The 21,247-nt window shown below is 36.9% G+C and overlaps 1 protein-coding gene across 1 annotated transcript in view; it reads left to right on the plus strand.

Annotated features, from left to right (window-relative positions):
* Positions 1–21,247, plus strand: part of TBCK (TBC1 domain containing kinase) — a 212,855-nt gene that overhangs the window by 175,395 nt on the left and 16,213 nt on the right. The window contains exon 25 of the mRNA XM_069593562.1: positions 6,922–7,081. Within this exon, the coding sequence (XP_069449663.1) occupies positions 6,922–7,081 (160 nt within the window). The remainder of the gene's footprint in view (positions 1–6,921; positions 7,082–21,247) is intronic.

Below are 21,247 nucleotides of genomic sequence, written 5' to 3' on the forward strand. Positions count from 1 at the left end.
TGTTGTATAATGTGCTAGGAAGTCCAGGTTTTATTCCATAGGCTGTGAGAAAGTGTTAAAGAATTTTAATCAATTAAGTGGCATGCTCAGATTTGTCTTTCAGTGAGAAAAAGAATGACTGTGGAAGGAATGGTGCAGACAAGACTGGAAGGATGGAATCACCCAGAGATCTGATGTACTTAAATATTCCTTCATATTTGCAGTTATAGAGTGAGGTCTCTAGCTTTGCCCTAAAATAAACTAGTTTTACTGGGCCCTTTGGGTTGGTATCTATGCTGGAGAAAATCCAGGGAAGTGACTCCCATTGCTGTTTCTTTTTCCTCATACTGTATTTTGACAAAAGATAATTATGTGTCATGACACTTACAAGTATTGATAGGTAGTGATGCCACAAGCTAGGAAGGCCAGGAGGCGTTTAGTGTATTTGCCCCGACACTAGTTGCTCTAGGTTTGGCACAATTTGTTTACTCAGCAAATATGTTAGATGTATTCTAGACACTAAATTAAGCATTGTAAGAGTTTCATAGATGAGATAAATACAGATCCTTTATATAAATCATTTAAAGTCTTGATGAAAGTCAGGTACATTAGTATGTGTTAATGGTTTTAGTCTCTAAGTCATGTCTGACTCTTGCGGTCCTCTGAACTGTAGCCTCCTAGGCTCCTCTGTCCATGGGATTTCCCAGGCAAGAATATTGGAGTGGATTGCAATTCACTTATCTAGGGGATCTTCCCAACTCAGGGATCAAACCCATGTCTCCTGCATTGACAGGCAGATTCTTTACCTTTGAGCCACCAGGAAAGCCACATTAGTATGTGTTATAAAAGGTCAAATGACTGTCATGAGAGATGTACAGAGACTGTAGGAAGGGAAACTGTCGTGGAGGAATTCTCAAAAGCTGGATAATATTTGAGCACTCAAAAATATAGAGAAAAGCTATTTAGGTAGGGAAAACTACAGGAACTAGGCAGAACATACGTTGGAAACAGTATGTGATCCAGTTTGTTTGGAATTGAAGTAGTTTGGTTCTGTTCGTAAGGGCTGAACTGAGAAATTTGGACTTTGTCCTGTAGGCAGCCATGGACGTTTTCTCAGGATGGATGTGGTAATCAGAACTTCGTTTTAAATGTTTTAATATAACAATATTGTGAATAAAATGGATTTCCAAAGGAAAAGAGAATTGGAGAAAACAAACAGCTATTGCTATAGTCTAAGCTCAAAGTAATGAGTGTCTGAAATAGGCAAGTGGTAATGGGATACAGATAGGACAGTGGGATTTATGAGTACAGTACAGTTGAATGTTGCCACTAATGAGGTGACAAAAATGAGGTTTTAGAGTGACTTGGAGATGGTGAGTCTACTCAAAGAAAGCAGCAATAGATTTAGCAAAGAAAAATGATGATATCTCAAAGGTATAATTTTTATATCAGTTAATACAGCTTAGTTATATAATAGGAAGCTTTTGACTTTTGATATACTAAAGGTATAGCCTTTACTTTGAGCTCTTTAACACTAACTATAATTTGCAAACTGTAACATAGCATACATAACTATAACATAGCAAACAAGCCAACATATAACTGAGCACACCTTCTTGGTCTGGTAAGAGACAAATATGCTTTGTGTATAGAAGTGTGATGTCACCAAGTGAAAAATGCTGTGCACTTTTAGAATTTAGAAAACATGAGATTATTTCTGTATTGAATTTTGAACCATCAATTATTTAAAGGAATTTTAAAATCTTTTAGTAAATAATTTTTTCTGGAATATGAAAATTTGCCTATGTAGCTTACCTATATCGTGTATCCATATTATTCTTAGAACTGGTATTTTTTCTGCATTCTTCATTAAAGTGTGATGCATCTTCTTGAACCGTCACATAGACTGACTTGTGACTGTAAGAAAGTCTTCGCATCTTAGAAATGTATAAGATAATGCTCATCATCCTTACCTGTTAATATTGTTCTAATAACCTAACTCCTTTATCATGCACAAAAATATTTAAGGTACAAACACACCTAAGGCAATGAGTGCTATAGTAATCAGATGCTTTTTTGTTTTTATAGCTACTACTATTCCATAGAAGAGATTTCATTGCAATTTCTATCAACTTCTTTAATCATGTCTTATATCTTTTAGTTCCTTCCAATTCATCATTAAAAATCCTAATAGCAAAATGTCTTATAAACACTGAAAAGATAATAGCTAGTGTTTATATATGTGGCATTGTTTTTATTGTGGTTTTTTTTTTTTTTGCCAAAACCAATCTTAAAATTGTGGTGGACATTGTTATAAGTACACTATCAAGATGTATATATGATTGAGGCTAATTAACACATAAATACTTGGGCTTCTATAGCCTTGGTCTCTAAACTAGATACGTGAAGCTGAAGCTTTTTAAGGTTATAGTTTATAAAACAGTATAATGTCCGTCTGTTGGGTAGTACACCCACTATAGAACCTCTTTAAGTGTAGGCGGATTCTTTACCACCTGAGCCCCCAAGGGAAGCCCAAATGCAAAAGGCAAATGCAATGAATCCAAATTTTTGTCTAGAATATGAGGAAAGCAATGAAGTAACAGTCACAGTTCTAAAAAATATATTGTTGGATGTTCGTCTCTCAGTTCAGTTCAGTCTCTCAGTCGTGTCCAACTCTTTGCAACCCCATGGACTGCAGCAAGCCAGGTTTCCCTGTCCATCACCAACTCCCAGAGCTTGCTCAAACTCATGTCCATGGAGTCGATGATGCCATCCAACCATCTCATCCTCTGTTGTCCCCTTTTCCTCCCACCTTCAATGTTTCCCAGCATCAGGGTCTTTTCTAATGACTCAGCTAAAGAACTTACACATATTTGTCCTCTACTTCAGTTCAATGAAATAAAACTTAAGTCCTCTGAACATGGAGAAAGTGCATATTGCAGTGTATTCTTATATCATTTTGCTCTCCTTGCCGTGTTGTGTCCAGGATTAATCAGAGTCACCATAGAAATCGTCTTCTGTTTCACTGTACTTAATTTGTCCTATTAACACAAAATATACAGAATCTGTTCTTTGTTCATTTTTCAAACACCTAATACTTCATTATGATTATGAAAGACTGAAGATTAAAAAAAACTTTGACTACCTGCCTTTACAATAGTCTGACAGCCTCTCATGTGTTTAGAAATTGCCTGAAAAAGTTCTACTTGCATCATATGAGAATTTCTGTTGTAGGCAGTGAAATGTAAATAATTACCAAGGAAACAAGATCTTTAAATAACCAAAATTGTCGGCAGTGTCCAACTTACTTAAGAAGAGAATGTTCATTGTAAATGTATTAATATGTAACTAGACCAGTCTCATTCTCCTCTGCTATTTGCCGGTCACACAGTTAATTGCTATTTAGAGGTTTGACCATTCTGTCTACAAGTATCCGTGTTTACCCAGTCTTATTTGCACTATAAGTTTTATGACAAGAGTGTTTTTGGATGAGTGCTTTTATATGTTTTCCAGGATTTTTTTGATTGAACTAAACTAAAAATGGGGCAAGTGTGGTTTAAGATTTTTTTTCTTTTGTGTTTTATTGTCCAAAGTGTGAAAATAGCTTTAAAAAGGTTTGAAATAGTTTTGTATTTTGGATTCTAACTTTTCTCTTACCCAAAGGACTCTGTTGCCATCATACTTTGTCAGCATTTTAACATTTAATCCTGTGAACTTTTTTTAAACATCAAACCATAAAACACAAAAACAAATTCTAGAATGATAAATTTATGACATACTTGTAGTGACTAAAAGGCAATTTGGACTAAAATCTTCTTTAAAAGCACATAATAAATTGGTGATATTGAACCCAGAAATTCATCTAGATGCTTGTGTATGATTTTAGATACAGATATTAGATATTGGGTATTTAGATACAGGTGGGTACTTTTTTAAAACCAAATATTTATAGAATTTATCTTGTAAAATAAATAATTTTATTTAATTCTTTAATGTGTGGCTGAATAAATTATATATAGAGAAGGCACTCAAATAAGTTTAACACAGTCTTAGCATTGTCTTTTACCTTTGATTTTGAACAGAGAGAGTCTGATTGGCCCAGCCTGTGTCAGATATCCGCCTTCGCCCTCCCCCTCCCTACTATCCTGTCAGTCTTGATTGTGGCAGGGTCACCTGACTCAAACATGACAGCCTACGCACATCCTTTCATCAGGGTCAGTAGTTGAGGTCCTTTCAAACAAGAAAGCAGGGTTTGGGCAGGCAATGCAAACATGTCTGCTAGAGCATCTAACTAGTATAGATTTGTATTGTTTTTGCTACTGAAAAAACACTAAAAAGGAAAAATGTCCATGGTTGACACTGGCCATTTGATAAACACAGAAACTCTCTCTGGCAGTTGATTTAGGCTGGCAGATATAGATTCCTTTGCTGAAAATAGTTGAATTCGTCATGTTCACAGTTTGAGAAAAATCAGGAGTTTTTAAGGTATGTCCTTATTAAAGATTAAAGTGCTATTGTAGTAATTATATGCTGAGGACAAAGTCATTTCTTTTCATGAAAACAGAAGCCAATACTTTGAATACTGAGTCATTGTAAATGTTCAAAAAACTAGAGCTGATGAAATGTTCTAGAACATTCTAACTAAACAGTGTACCTGGAATGTTATGTATTCTATTTCTCATTTCATTTTCCAGAACTTTTTATATCTTTTCCCTCATTATTAGTGCCAAATGCTTCTCTTTAAAGAAAGTGAAGTAACAGCTGACTAGAAGTTTAAGATATGTGTTCAACCTCCACCGTCAATCTTGAGAGTAGGAGCCTCAAATTTTTCCTAACTGTGTTAATGAGGGAAAAAGAGAGATTGACAGAAACAGAGAGAAGTAATATTCTAAAGATGAACCTACAAACTGGGGCAGTTGAGAAATTTTCATATCAATAAATCATTATAATTATATAATTATAATTATATTAATATAATATTAATTACATTATAATTATCATGTATAATTCTTCTACAGCAATGATTGATTAGTTTCTTTTGGTGGGGGGGGCAGATATTCATTGCTTGTGAGATAGCCTTTTAAAATCTATGACTTTTCCATTTTGTAAAGAACATATCTAAAGTGGAAGTTCAGGGGGAGATGCTTCTATTGAACATAAACATCTCTTCATGATTATCATCAGTGATTGTTAAGGAGGAGACAAGATACAGCCTAGACAGATGTCTCACAAACTAACCTTCACATTCACTCTCCTTCTAGCCTTTCTCCAACTTGTTGCCAAAGTGCAAATGTGATCTGTTCTTATCTGTTTAAAATACTTCCTGATTTTCATTGCTCTAGGAGAAAGACCAATTTTAACAACATGATCTGCAAGGTGCTGTATGATCTGGCCTCTGCATTCATTTCCAGGCTGGTCTTATGCTGTCTTTGCTCTCTGCATTCCACTATACTGGCCTTCCTTCCTTTCTCATGATTAGTCATGTGCCTCCAGTACACACCTCACATTTAGTACACACCTCACATTTCTGCCTGAAACGTTTGTCCCTTCCACCACTCTATACCACCTGTATTCTATTCTGTTGCCTAACTTTTATTAATTATTCAAATTTTACCTCAAATTTTAGTGTTTGTCCCTTCCACCACTCTATACCACCTGTATTCTATTCTGTTGCCTAACTTTTACTAATTATTCAAATTTTACCTTTTATTAATTATTCAAATTTTACTTATTTCCTTAGTGGAAACCTTCCCTGTCCTCCTCAAATTGACATGTCCTATCAAAGCATCATATACATCTCTTTCAGAGCAGTTTTTGTAGTTGTTAATTTATGCCTTTTAAAAAAGTGATTGATATAAAAAAACAAAAAAAAATTAAAAAGTGATTGATATAATAATAATATCTTTCTCCATAGACTCTATAGGAAGAATCATCTTTTTAATTGCACTCTTTTGTAATAGAGCTTTAAAATAATCACAGTAGTAGTAATAATAGTAATAATGAATTGAAAGCCATGAATGTTGTACACCCTATGTGATTGCCATTGATTTGCTGCATTCTGATCACTTTCACAATATTTTGTTTAATCAAGAAAGTCTTGTTTACATCTTTGGCTAATCTTTTTCCTTTCTGTCAAAAGTTCAGGGGGAAAAAAGAAGTAAAATTGATGAATAGCTAAAGCTGCTGCTAAGTCGCTTCAGTCGTGTCCGACTGTGTGCGACCCCACCAGGCTCACCCATCCCTGGGATTCTCCAGGCAAGAATACTGGAGTGGGTTGCCATTTCCTTCTCCAGTGCATGAAAGTGAAAAGTGAAAGTGAAGTCATTCAGTCGTGTCCGACTCTTAGCGACCTCATGGACTGCAGCCTACCAGGCTCCTCCGTCCATGGGATTTTCCAGGCAAGAGTACTGGAGTGGGGTGCCATTGCCTTCTCTGATAACTAAAACAGTAATTAATAAAAGTTAATTAATAAAGTAGTAGTTAATAAAAAGTTTATTGTATACACACCAAAAGACAGTTTGCAAACCAGGAGCAGTTGAACCAAAACATGGAGTAAGGCTTAGAGGTATATTGTTAAAAAGCAGCCGTGACTATTTTTCAGTGACTGGTTACAATATTAGAATTTTCTTAAATGAAAGGGAAATGGTTAGTGAGCGTCAAATATCAATTTAGAGAGACAGTTTAAGTTTCACTTACAATTTTCAGAGGCATAAACAAGAAGTGACCCAGGTCAAGTTAGCCTTGCTTGTCTTGCAAAATAAGCTAAATTAATCTTTGCTTGTATGACTAAACTGGTTTTTCTGTTCAGGGGATTTTCAAGTCTTATCTCCATTTGTGTTTGATTTTAATGGTACTCTCTTTGGAGAATTAATTCCCTGTGAGCTTCTCTCACACATTCAAATGTGCACACAAATAAATGTTTCCCTTAACATTTTTTCTCAGTTTTGTTCGGGGTCACATTTCAGGCAGCATCAACATTCCATTCAGCACTGCATTCACTGCTGAAGGGGAGCTTAGCCAGGGACCTTACACTGCCATGCTCCAGAGCTTCAAAGGGAAGGTCATTGTCATTGTGGGGAATGTGGCAAAGCACACAGCAGAGGTAAGTGTACTCAGAACTGTCATATGGACCTCATGATGAGTTATTTACCTGCCTACTTCCACAGGTTGTCTAAATGTCATTTCTTCAGGAGCTGGTTGCAAATCAAATGAGCTTTGAATATCTGTCTATATTCTTACATCACAGAGATTGTCTACCTTTTCCTGGTAAAAGAATTCGAGCTTTTTTTCCTCACTCTACAGCATCAGAATCAATACTAAGCTTAGGAAACTTCAAATGATAGCCTACTATGTTTTGTTTTGGTTTTGACTTTTTGTTTTTTAACTGTTAAAATTACGGTTAAAATTACAAGAAGGAAATTCAATTCCTTTCATTGGAGAAAAACAGTGGGACTTGATTGGTGGTTCTGAAAGCTGATCCTGATGGAATTTTTCGAATCTGTGGGTTTTGTTTCTTACAGGCTCAAAGCTTTATGGTAATAGCGAATTTGGGAAGGATACCAACTTTCAGGAACTGAGGAGTATATTAAATAGTAAAATGGCTTTTCTCTCTTCTGATTATGTTCTTAAAATTTTTGAAACATGAAACAGAGTAGTTTCTGGAAGTCAAAAACTTCACCTTTTTAAAAAAATTTATTTATTTTTAATTGAAGGATAATTGCTTTACAGTATTGTATTGGTTTCTACCAAACATCAACCTTTACTTTTCATAAAAGACAAGTTAGAGGCTATATGGACTATGAGAGCCAAATGTACTTATTTACAAATCCCACAGTCAAACGTTAAAATGTACTCTTTGAATATGTATAAGTTACTGTATGTCAATCAGAGCTCTATAAAGCAGCTTTTAAAATGACATATCTAGATGTAGGCAACAGTGAACCAGGACAGGCCCTTTTTCTAAAAGGACAAAAGAATCTGCTTCTGAAAAAATAGCAGAGATAGTTTGCTCTCTGAAGATAGCTCATGCAAATAAGCTGAATAATCCAGAAAGGATACCTATGGAATTGTAGTCAAGTGAGAACTTTAAGACTGTTGTCATAGGCTGTTTTAAGCATCTAATAATCTTGTTTCAGAAGCATTGGCTTTTGACACTAAATTAAAGTCATTCTGGGTAAAAAAAAAAAAAAAGCTTAATTGACGAAACTAAAGAAATATCTGAGTGGATATTAGCTATGTAAGTCTTAAATTACTCATCTCTCTTTTATGTCACTGTATCTAGTACTTGATAGGGAATCTAAATATACCTATATCAGAGAAAGTCAGTATAGTAAATGACTAATGTGCAATTTTAATAAGTAACTGAGAACATTTTAGAACTAAAGCCTTGGTATCTCAATTATTTTTATGTAAATTGGCTTTTATTATTATTGTTACTACTATTACCACAATACTGCTGCTGCTACATTAATCCATATTGCCATATCACTCCAATGAAAAATATCCATTTTCGATTACAATGCATATCAATACATTCAACTCACAGAAATAGTGTTCAGAATCACGTATTTCTGGGTTGCACATAATACACAGCCTTTGGAAGAATTGTTTTTTATTACTCCAAATGATCTGGACTTAAAAAAAATTTTTTTATATTTTGACTGCACCATGAGGCATGCAGAATCTTAGTTCCCTGACCAGGGGTATAACTCACACACCCTACAATGAAAGCACAGACTCTTAACTACTGGATTGCCAAGGAAACTTTCAGGAAGAAATCTTCACAGTGATAATCATCCCAATTACTGACTGGTGATTGTGTGCTTGGCACTGTGACAAATACTTTTATATGTTATCTCTTTTTATTCTTCATAACAGTTCTATCAGTTCAGTTCAGTTGCTCAGTCATGTCCAACTCTTTGCAGCCTCATGAACCACAGCAAGCCAGGCCTCCCTGTCCAATACCAACTCCCGGAGTTCTCTCAGACTCACGTCCATCGAGTCAGTGATGCCATCCAGCCATCTCATCCTCTGTCATCCCCTTCTCCTCCTGTCTTCAATCTTTCCCAGCATTGGGGTCTTTTCCAATGAGTCAACTCTTCGCATGAGGTGGCCAAAGTATTGGAGTTTCAGCTTCAACATCAGGCGTCAGCCACTGTTTCCACTGTTTCCCCATCTATTTGCCATGAAGTGATGAGACTGGATGCCATGTTGAGCTTTAAGCCAATTTTTTTGCTCTCCTCTTTCGCTTTCATCAAGAGGCTCTTTAGTTCTTCACTTTCTGCCATAAGGGTGGTGTCATCTGCATATCTGAAGTTATTAATATTTCTCCTGGTAATCTTGATTCCAGCTTGTGCTTCTTCCAGCCCAGTGTTTCTCATGATGTACTCTGCATATAAGTTAAATAAGCAGTGACAATATACAGGCTTGACATACTCCTTTTCCTATCTGGAACCAGTCTGTTGTTCCATGTCCAGTTCTAACTGTTGCTTCCTGAAGTGTATACAGGTTTCTCAAGAGGCAAGTCAGGTGGTCTGGTATTCCCATCTCTCTCAGAATTTTCCACAGTTTATTGTGATCCACACAGTCAAAGGCTTTGGCATAGTCAATAGAGTAGAAATAGATGTTTTTCTGGAATTCTCTTGCTTTTTGCATGATCCAGCTGATGTTGGCAATTTGATCTCTGGTTCCTCTGCCTTTTCTAAAACCAGCTTGAACATCAGGAAGTTCACAATTCATGTATTGCTGAAGCCTGGCTTGGAGAATTTTAATCATTACTTTACTAGCGTGTGAGATGAGTATAATTGTGCAGTAGTTTGAGCATTCTTTGGCATTGCCTTTCTTTGGGATTGGAATGAAAACTGACCTTTTCCAGTCTGTGGCCACTGCTGAGTTTTCCGAATTTGCTGGCGTACTGAGTGCAGCACTTTCACAGCATCATCTTTCAGGATTTGAAATAGCTCACCTGGAATTCCATCATCTCCGTTAGCTTTGTTCGTAGTGATCCTTTCTAAGGCCCACTTGACTTCACATTCCAGGATGTCTGGCTCTAGGTGAGTGATCAACAAATCTATGAGGGAGGCATTATTTACTCATTTTATGTACAAGGAAAACTTAGATTTGGAGTTTATCTAATTTGCTTGTGTCAGAGCCTGGACTGAAATATGGGTCTATATGACTCTAAGTCCATACTCTTAACTTAGTGAGCAAGTTAGGCTTTTGAGTCTGAATGCTGCCATTTGTCCTGTTTTTTCAAAATAAACTTGTTCTGATTTTTCATGGATCACAATAGTTCCTCCCGATTATGCTCTAAGTGCTAACAAGCTTAAGGCTCTACTTTCAGAAAGCATTAACCATTTGAAAATGATATCAAGTGGACCTGTATAACTGAATCTTCTTAAATATGTCAGATGCATCCAAACATCCCACTCACTGTATTAATCTCTAGATTTATGTTTATTCTAAGTTTGCTTTATCATAAAGGTCAAAACATATGTAAAAATAAGTGGGTAACTCATTTCTTTCATTAAATAATAAACTATAGGTCATATGTCATGTTGTGAAATGCATGTATCACAATGCAAATAAATTTAAAAGTTCAACAAATGAAGGAAATCTGGAAGCAAGACTGTTTAGATGAAGTAATAAGAATGTATGACAATAATGGTATATAAAGAGCCATCACATTCCTGACAAATTAGCCAGTGTCTTCCTTATCAGAAACCAGATGTTATCATAGTAGTTCCTTCTTCCTCAGACTCTACATGATTATTCATACTTGCAGATAAGTGACTGAACAGATTGCATGCTTGGCTATTAATGCTTAAATCCAATGTCAGAAAGTAGTTTTTGAGGAACAGTTTTAAATATTTGTATAGAGATGTGTCAACTAAAAAAATACACAATCTAAAATCTGAGAATCATGTTTTATTCAGCAGACTTAGTGAGAACTTAAGCTGGAGATACAGCCACTCAGCTCTTAGGGAATGTTCCAAAGAGGGAAGGGAGGAGCCAGGATATAGAGTTTTTGCTGAGGGGGAAAAATATATATATAGTCAAATATCAAAAGATTACTGCTGATCACAAAAACAGGCATCTTAGTGGTACTAATGATTTTAGTACCTTTCTGTGTGTGGCAAGATGCAAGAGTCTCGGCTTACTGAAATTATTCCTTTAATATACATCTTAACTATCTAGGGCCAGTATCCTGTTTTTCTCCATCTGTAATTCCCTTCACTGTACACCATCAGGGGCTTCTACACTGGTTGATGGTTTTATGGCTGCAACATCCTGTTTATTGAAATGGCTAATGACATTTTTTTGTCCACAGATGTACTTTTAATCATTTTTCTCATCTTGGAGCTAAAGGCAACTTCTAACATTCATTTGTTTGTATTGTTCCATCATCTTTTTGTCTGCTGTACAGGTCTGTATGACTTTACTAATGCTTCCTTTCCCCTCACCCTCCTCTAAGTTGGAGGCATCTCAACTTAAAGCATATTTGCTAGAATTCTACTATGTATGCATGCTTCAGTTCAGTTCAGTTCAGTCTGTCAATCGTGTCCAACTCTTTGCGACCCCATGAATTGCAGCACGCCAGGCCTCCCTGTCCATCACCATCTCCCGGAGTTCACTCAGACTCACATCCATCAAGTCCGTGATGCCATCCAGCCATCTCATCCTCGGTCGTCCCCTTCTCCTCCTGCCCCCAATCCCTCCCAGCATCAGAGGCTTTTCCAATGAGCCAACTCTTCCTATGAGGTGGCCAAAGTACTGGAGTTTCAGCTTCAGCATCATTCCCTCCAAAGAAATCCCAGGGTTGATCTCCTTCAGAATGGACTGGTTGGATCTCCTTGCAGTCCAAGGGACTCTCAAGAGTCTTCTCCAACACCACAGTTCAAAAGCATCAATTCTTTGGCGCTCAGCCTTCTTCACAGTCCAACTCTCACATCCATACATGACCACAGGAAAAACCATAGCCTTGACTAGACGGACTTTAGTCGGCAAAGTAATGCCTCTGCTTTTGAATATAGTATCTAGGTTGGTCATAACTTTCCTTCCAAGGAGTAAGCATCTTTTAATTTCATGGCTGCAATCACCATCTGCAGTGATTTTGGAGCCCAAAAAATGAAGTCTGACACTGTTTCCACTGTTCCCCCATCTATTTCCCATGAAGTGATGGGACCAGATGCATGGTACTAGATACCTTTTACTTACCCTACCTCCCATCATAGATCCATTCTCCACACTTCTTCATTCTGCTCTCTGTGCAAGATGGCAGACTTCCTTCCATGTCTTCTGGCTTCCAGTTATTGAGCTAATGGGGACCTCTGACAGGTTTTGAGAGGGAGCGACTCAGGATATTTATCCCTCTGGTTTCTCCCCTCAAAGCTGTCTCAGTTTTACAGTGTTCCTCTACTAAAGGTTAACGCTTCTTTACAATAAACCTTCTCTATACTCACTTTCCAGCACCTGGTCCCATTAGCTTTAGGGATGACAACAGCTCTGCTTTTTGGTAGTTGCAGGGTTACTACGTCATCCTATATGGTTCGCTTACATTCCATAACATTGTAATTAATCTCACTGTAAGTTAAAACCCCTCAATTTATCCTGAGGGTTTGTTGGAACCCTGACTGTTACAAGGATGCTGTTTAAATGTATGATTTTTTAGTCAGACTATATTAGTTGCTCTGTTCTGTTTCTTACTAGCTGTTAAACTATGCAAATGGTTTAACCTCCCTAAGTCACCATTGATTCCTTTATAAGATGGGGAAAATAATACCTACCTCATAGCATTGTTGAAAAGATTGCAGATTAGGCAATAAGGGGTTCAGTACACAGCCTGATAATAGTAAGCACTCAATTAATTTCAGCTATTAATTTTATTTTCCAGTACTATATAATTTGCATATATGTGAATTTGGTAAGTATTATTTTATATATGAAGATAGTATAAAAGTTCTAGAGTTTGTGAGTAACATCAGCAAAATGGCAGAGTGAGCAGGGCTAATCTCCCATTCTTCCACAGAAACACTGAAACAAAGTAGATTCTATACTTTTTTTAATAGAAATGGCAAGAGCAGGCATCCTTGTCTTCTTCCTGATCTTAGGGAAACAGCTTTCGGTCTTTCACCATTGAATATGATGTTAGTTGGATTTTTTTCATACGTCTCTTTTGTCACATTAAGGAGATTCTCTTCTATTTAAGTTTATTGAGTATTTTATCACTGAATGGTATTGAATTTTATTAAATGCTTTTTCTGCATCAGTGGAGATAATTATAATTATGATTTTTCCCTTTCTTCTATGAATGTGGTATTGTTATGTTGATTGATATCCATATATTTAACTATCCTTGCATTCCTAGTGTAAATTCCATTTGGTCATGGTACATAATCCTTTCAGTAGCCTCCTGAATTCAGTTTGCTAGTATTTTGTTGAAGTTTTTACATCAGTAGTCATCAAGGGTTTTTGTCTGTAGTTTTCTTTTCTTGCAATGTTTTTGTTTGACTTTGACAGGAGAATGATGCTGATTTGTAGCATGAGTTAAGAAGAGTTTTCTCCTGTTCAGTTTGTTGGAAGAGTTTGATAAGGATTTGTGTTAATTCTCACCAGAGCAATTAGGCAAAAAAAAGAAATAAAAGGTATCAAAAATGAAATTATGTTCATTTCATAGGACATTAAAAATAATACAAGCTGAGTGGCTTAATACAATATAGTTCTAGATGCTAGAAGTCTGAAATCAAGGTGTCAGCCATGTTCCCTCTGAGGCTGTGGGTTGAATCTTTCTTCACCTTTTCCTGCTTCTGATGGTGGCCAACAATCCTTGCCATCCACAAAATAGAAGAAAGTATTTGTAAATTATGTATCTATAAAGGATTATTATTGGAATACAAAATCAACACACAAACATTAGTTATATTTCTGTTCACTAACAATTCCTACAACTCAACAAAAGAAAGGCAATCAAATTTTTAAGTGCACAAATTTTGGGACATTTTAGACATTTCTCCGGAGAAGATATACAAATGGCCATAAGCACGTGAAAAGATAACTGACACCATTTGTCATCCAGTTCAGTTCACTCACTCAGTCATGTCTGACTCTTTGTGACCCCATGAACCACAGCACAGCAGGCCTCCCTGTCCATCACCAACTCCTGGTCTACCCAAATGCATTGAGTCCATTGAGTTGGGGATACCATTCAACCATCTCATCCTCTGTGTAGGGAAATGCAAATCAAAGACGCAGTGAAATACCACTTTGCACCCAAATGTTGGCAAGAACTTGGAGAATTGGAACCCAGGTGCATGGCTTGGGGTGGGGGTGGCACAGGGGAAATGTAAAGTAATGTAGCTTATGTAGAAAACAGTTTAATAGTTTGGAGTTCCTTGAAAATGTAAACATAGAATTACTGCATAATAAGCAATTCTACTCCTAGGTAAATACCCAAAAGAGCTGAAAACATGGACTTTAACAGGATACTTGTATGCCAGTTCTCTTGGCAGCATTATTTATGATGTCCAAAAGTAGAAACAACCCAAGTGTCCGTCAAGACATGAATGAATAAACAAAGTGTGGTATATACATATAATGTACTTTGGAATAAAGTTCTGATACACACTATAACATGGATGAGCCTTCAGTTTAGTTCAGTCACTCAGTCATGTCCAAATCTTTGCGACCCCATGGACTACAGCACACCAGGCTTCCCTGTCCATCACCAACTCCCAGTTTACTCAAACTTACGTCCATCGTGTCAGTGATGCTATCCAACCATCTCATTCTCTGTCATCTTCTTCTCTTCCCACTTTCTATCTTTCCCAGCATCAGGGTCTTTTCCAATGAGTCAGTTCTTCACATTCAGGTACCCAAAGTATTGGGGTTTCAGCTTCAGCATCAGTCCTTCCAATGAATATTCAGGAATGATTTCCTTTAGGATGGACTGGTTGGATCTCCTTGCAGTCTAAGGGACTCTCAAGGGTCTTCTCCAACACCACAATTCAAAAGCATCAATTCTTTAGCACTCAGCTTTCTTTATAGTCCAATTCTCACATCCATACATGACTACTGGAAAAACCATAGCCTTGACTAGATGGACTTTGGTTGGCAAAGTAGTCTCTCTGCTTTTTAATATGCTGTCTAGATTGGTCATAGCTTTTCTTCCAAGAAGTAAGCATCTTTTAATTTCATGGCTGCAGTCACCATCTGCAGTGACTTTGGAGCTCCAAAAAATAAAGTCTCTCACTGTTTCCATTGTTTCCCCATCTATTTGCCATGAGCCTTCAAAATAGTGTAAATAGGACAAACACATAAAAGACAATTATTTTATGATTCCTCTTACATAAAATATTTAAAATAGGCAAATTCATAGATTCAGAAAGTAAATTAGTGCTACTAAGGGGCTAAGGGCTGAGAGGATGGAATATTTTATTGCTTAATGGGTACAGTTCAGTTCAGTCACTCAGTCATGTCCAACTCTTTGAGACCTCATGAATCGCAGCACACCAGGCCTCCCTGTCCATCACCAACTCCTGGAGTTTACCCAAACTCATGTCCATTGAGTTGGTGATGCCATCCAGCCATCTCACCCTCTGTCATCCCCTTCTCCTCCTGCCCCTAATCCCTCCCAGCATCAGGGTCTTTTCCAGTGAGTCAACTCTTTGCATCAGGTGGCCAAAGTATTGGAGTTTCAGCTTCAGCATCAGTCCTTCCAATGAACACCCAGGACTGATCTCCTTTAGGATGGACTGGTTGGATCTTCTTGCAGTCCAAGGGACTCTCAAGAGTCTTCTCCAGCACCACAGTTCAAAACCATCAATTCTTTGGCACTCAGCTTTCTTTATAGTCCAACTCTCACATCCGTACATGACTACTGGAAAAACCATAGCATTGACTTAGACGGACCTTTGTTGGCAAAGTAATGTGTCTGCTTTTTAATATACTGTCTAGGTTGGTCATAACTTTCCTTCCAAGGAGTAAGCATCTTTTAATTTCATGGCTGCAATCACCATCTGCAGTGATTTTGGAGGCCCCAAAAAAGAAAGTCTGACACTGTTTCCACTGTTTCCCCATCTATTTCCCATGAAGTGATGGGACCAGATGCCATGATCTTCATTTTCTGAATGTTGAGCTTTAAGCCAACTTGTTCACTCTCCTCTTTCACTTTCATCAAGAGGCTTTTTAGTTCCTCTTCACTTTCTGCCATAAGGATTGTGTCATCTGCATATCTGAGGTTATTGATATTTCTCCCAGCAATCTTGATTCCAGCTTTGTACTTCCTCCAGCCCGGCGTTTCTCATGATGTACTCTGCATATAAGTTAAATAAACAGGGTGAAAATATACAGCCTTGACGTACTCATCTTCCTATTTGGAACCAGTCTGTTGTTCCATGTCCAGTTCTAACTGTTGGTTCCTGACCTGCATATAGGTTTCTCAGTGGGTACTGGGTTTCCCATTAATGATTAAAAATATATATATATGGAAATAACCAGTGGTTATGTTACTGGGTCCAAGCTTGCTCTGCTTCCTGTACGAGAGGCCAGTGAATCCAAGAGAAGAGGTGTTAAGGCAAGGAATACGACTTTATTCAGAAAGCCAGCTGACCAAGTAGGTGGCACACTAATGTCTCAAAATAACCATCTTGTTGGGGTCTGGCTGCCAGGTTCTTTTATGAATAAGAAATAGGAGGAGGTGGAAGCAAAGTAAAAAGGCCATTTAATCTTCTAAGAATCTCCTAAAATGGCAAGCCTCAGGCAGGGAGACGTGTTAATTTCTTCCTTCCTGCCATCTGCAGGTGGACAGGGTTCTGAACAAAGGCACTTCAGTTTAACAGTCAGGCCGAGGTGCAGGATTCTCTGAGGCAGGCCATTGTGTGTGATTATAACAACAGCAGCAGCCAAAGAAACAGATCTAGTGTGGAACAGTCAAAGTAGACTCTTCCCTGTTACAGTTACAGTTATACAACATTGTATACAAGAGTTATACAACAGCTCTTCCCTTGTACAGTTAAGTTACACTTAATACCACTGAATTGTATACCTAAAATGGTTAAGATGGAAAATTTTATGTTATAAATTTTTATATTGATTTTAAGTTCTAGAGTTTGATATCTTCAGGATACCGCCACTGTCCCCAGTTCGTATAAGCCCTACAATTTTTGGTCAAACAATAGTGAGGATCTTTCATAAAAGCTGTTCTGATCAGGTCTAATATTTTTCCTCTGTGTGTATCAAAACCAGAAGAGTGATTTTGAAACAAGTAGCGGCTTTTCTTCTAAGCTGAAATCAATGTACTGCAACTGGCACAGTCCTGTTTTGAAAAGATTAAGAAAGCCATAGTTCAGTGCTGTGGAAAGAAAGCAGAGGTACCAATTCTAGTTAGCATGGTTACAGATTATCTTTGCAGATGTTTATGATTTTATGTCAAACACAAAATGTTTATGATTTGGACTTGGGAACTTTCTGTTTGAAAAACAGTGGGCACTGATTATAATTTTTCTAGTTTTACATCTGCTGTTAAAACCTAGTAATAAAGTTAGACTGAAAATTCATCAAATGAAATCAAGTATAGTTCAGTAAAAGAAAAATCTCTCAATAGTGGATTTAAACTAGCAAAATATCATTGAACAACTGCAAGAGAAAATAAGTGAACCACTTATCTAGAATATGATAGTATTAAATCACTCATTTGACATAGCGATTGGACTAGTATTTTTTGTAATGCAGGTATGAAGGAAGTGCTCTACAGTGACCAGATGAATGGAATGTATTATCTAAAATCACATAGAAGACAGAAGAGATCTGAGAAATATCACTTATTCATGTACCTGGGAAACTATAATCAGAAGATATATGATTCCATGTTAATTATGTATTCATGAACTGTTTCTGTAATTACAACTGATTAGCAACTTTTTCTATGAGATAGCTTCTTTACAATTACCACTTCATAAGGCTTTTGTTTTTGACCTTGCTCTCACATTAAATACATCAAAAAACTTTTAGAATCTGACACTTCTACTCTAGATAAAACATTGCTCTTCACCCCCGCCCCCCTCAGAATAGGACAAAAAAAGGAGGACTACAAAGATCCTAGCTTAATTAGTATTCTATGTAGAGGCATCTTCATACCAGAATTAAGTCCTATTAAATCTCACTTGTCAGTAATCTTTAATTCACCTTAACCTTCAGGTTAAATAAAGCAGTGAACCATGATAGAATCAAGCATTTCCAGATACTTTGTGAACAAAGTTATGTCAGCATCAGGGAAATTCAGATAGTCTCCAGTGAGTGGAATCCCTAGTCTCTGAAATGTGTACTACTGTTCAAGGGTTGGATCAGATTTTGTGCTGATCCTTGCTGCTGTATAGTCAGCAAACATTTGACAAGCCAAGCATTAACAGGCTGCATCTGTTGCTATGGGAGTAGGAAGACCCCTGTATGAAAAGAAGGGTAAAGTCAATTCAAGCTTTGTGTCACATTTAAGTGAAAAACATGGCAAGGTCTCACTCTTGTCTTCTTGCAGAAATAATCATGTCTTTGAAACTCACATGAGAAACTGCATCTTTGATTGTTAAACTAGGATTAGATTCCCTGGGCATACAAGGAAACATGCTGAATTAATCTCAGAGAGCAAGTATATAAATCTGAGAATTAAGGCAATAGCTTTTCAAATCAATAGGCAGAGGCAGAGATAGTCTACCATCCATATCCTGGACTAAATGAACTCAGGAAAGTTCATTGTTATTCCTAGAGTGGATTACTCAATTTTAACAGAAATTTTTATTTTAAGCACTAATCAAATAGTATCCATGGGCAAATGTGTGAATTGTTTTGATTCTCTTAGCAGTCATTACTCACACTGTCCTACCCCCAGCCTAAGGTCAAAGTCTTATACATCTTAGGCTGACAAAACATCATGGTGAATCCACTTCTTTCCTAGAAGTACATAATAATGTTTAGCAACAATGATGGCTTAGCACAACAGCATGCTTTAAAGTATTACTGAGTTTCCTTTTTTCCCTTGTGGGAAATGATGCGGTGGGATCCCACTCGAGCTAGTGATAGGTCTCAGACAGGAAAATGGCCAACAACATTGACCAGAACAAAATGAAACTCCGTCAGTGTGTACTTTCAGTGAGTCCCTTCAACAGTACATCATATTACTATGTTAGTCACTGAAACACATGAAACTCTAAAAATAATTACTCTTTATCTAGATTATATTTAGTGGTTCTTAGACCACAAAGATTTCATCACTGCTAGTGTATCACATCAAAAAGTTATCTAAGAAAGAAATTGAAGGAATCTTTGTGTTTCACTTTGACTCGTCAACAACCCTTTGGATATCCTCTTGGCATGAAATCGGTGCTTTTCTTTTGTCATCAGAAGAAATAGTCATCTGAGAACATAAGAGCCATCTTCAGTAATAAGCCATGGGTGTTATTATTCTTTTCTTTAAAACAAAACAAACACTTCTGAATAGCATTTGATTCAGAAGCCTAGACAGATGATTTTTGTGGCAGTTCTATGACTAAACATTGTATGTAGCTGATGTTTTCTATCCTTGGCATGTAAGGATTAAATTTAAAATATGGCATTTGTTTTCAAGTGAAAATAAGCAGATTTATAATAAGCAAGGCATACTGTTACAACTATTTTTAAAAATAAGATGATTCTCCAATTGTGTTCATTTACAGTTCCCTGGAGGCCGAGGTTATTTGACCTTTCCATGTTGGGTTGGAAGTTAATTTGGATTGCAGTAATAGGAGACTCCTGCCCTCCAGTCCCACCCCATTACTTCCTGGATCCCTTAACCAAGCTAAACCAAGATTTGTGATACTGAGATAATCACTAGTAGCCCTTGCCTTTTCCATTTTTCTCTAGCTCCGTCTCCTTTCTTCCCTCTGCTCAAGCTCTTCCCTTAGCTTTTGGCCTCAGGCATTTGAGATTGTCCTCCTCCAAGTGTGTGTTCAAAGGGGACCAAACGATTCTGAAAACTGCTTAAACCAATTCAGCGTATGTGTTATCCCTATAGTAAATTTCTCTAGCTCCTGATAGTATCTGTCTAGTTTGTCCAATTAATATAATACCTTTACTTTGTATGAAACCCTCTGTCAAAAAATACATTAGGTCCTTTATAATTGTACATTAGGCATTTTGATAATAGGAAGTGAATCTCCTTTATAAGTTCCAAATATATAAGGAATTCTTTCTTGGTCTTGTTAGAACTGTAAGCACTGGTTATGGTTAAACTTGGCTTTTCTCCTGACCTTTTTGTCAGCAAATTTTTTGGTCTGTGGGTTTTTATCAGATTATAAGGAAACAATTTAGATATTAATGCAACTTGAAGACACTAGACATCATATGAGGCTTAAGAGTAACAGTGAAAACTCTTCTATATAACTTTACATTTGTTAAGTGATGGAGGATAATTTACTTTAAAAAGCCTATGAACTAGAATAAAACCTGTCCTGAGAATCCCTATTCTTATAATCTTTCAAAAATTGTGTGAATTGAAAAGCAATGTAGGAGTTGTAGTAACGGGAACCCTAAAACACCTAACCTAGACTTGGTTTTTTAACATGTTTATTGGATATATTATGTGTATAAGCAATTTTTTTAAAAACAGAGGGAGCTCATTTACAATTTCCAGAAAAAAAAAAAAACTGCCAAGTCATTATCTGAATCTTGTGATCTCTGGGACTATATTCATGACCTGTCACTGGACAAAAGTTATTTTGTCTTAATATGTGTTATTCTGTATACCTAAACCTGCTCTCCATAGCCTGACATTTAATTAATTATTCCTTACCACAGGAATGTTTGTGGCTGAATGAGAAACTAACCATACTCACCCTCCCTCTTGACCTACAAAGTTTGGGGTTTGGCCGTGGTCCATCACAGCCCTCACTTTTGAATCTGAGTTTTTATTGTATACATCCTTTTCAGAGCATGGTATACTGTGTGTAATATGACTGGTGCCTTGGACGCAGTATGGGTTTACCGTTCTCGGTTGTCTAAACAGAAATGGATAAATGATTGTTGCCGAAATTCTGGTCCCCAGTATTGCAGATCATAGGAAAATGTGCCACAGAACTCATTAGAGCTCCTGATACATTGCTGGTATTAGATGATGGAATTTTATCAAAAGAGGCTTATCCTCTAATTCGAGCCAGTATGCTTTTATGTCATAAAAACAAACTTTTATGTCATATCCAAAATGTTTTCTCTTATTTCTTTAATGTCCGCTTTTCAGAAAACTTCC

Source organism: Ovis canadensis, chromosome 6, assembly GCF_042477335.2.
Source record: "Ovis canadensis isolate MfBH-ARS-UI-01 breed Bighorn chromosome 6, ARS-UI_OviCan_v2, whole genome shotgun sequence".
NCBI lineage: Eukaryota > Metazoa > Chordata > Mammalia > Artiodactyla > Bovidae > Ovis > Ovis canadensis.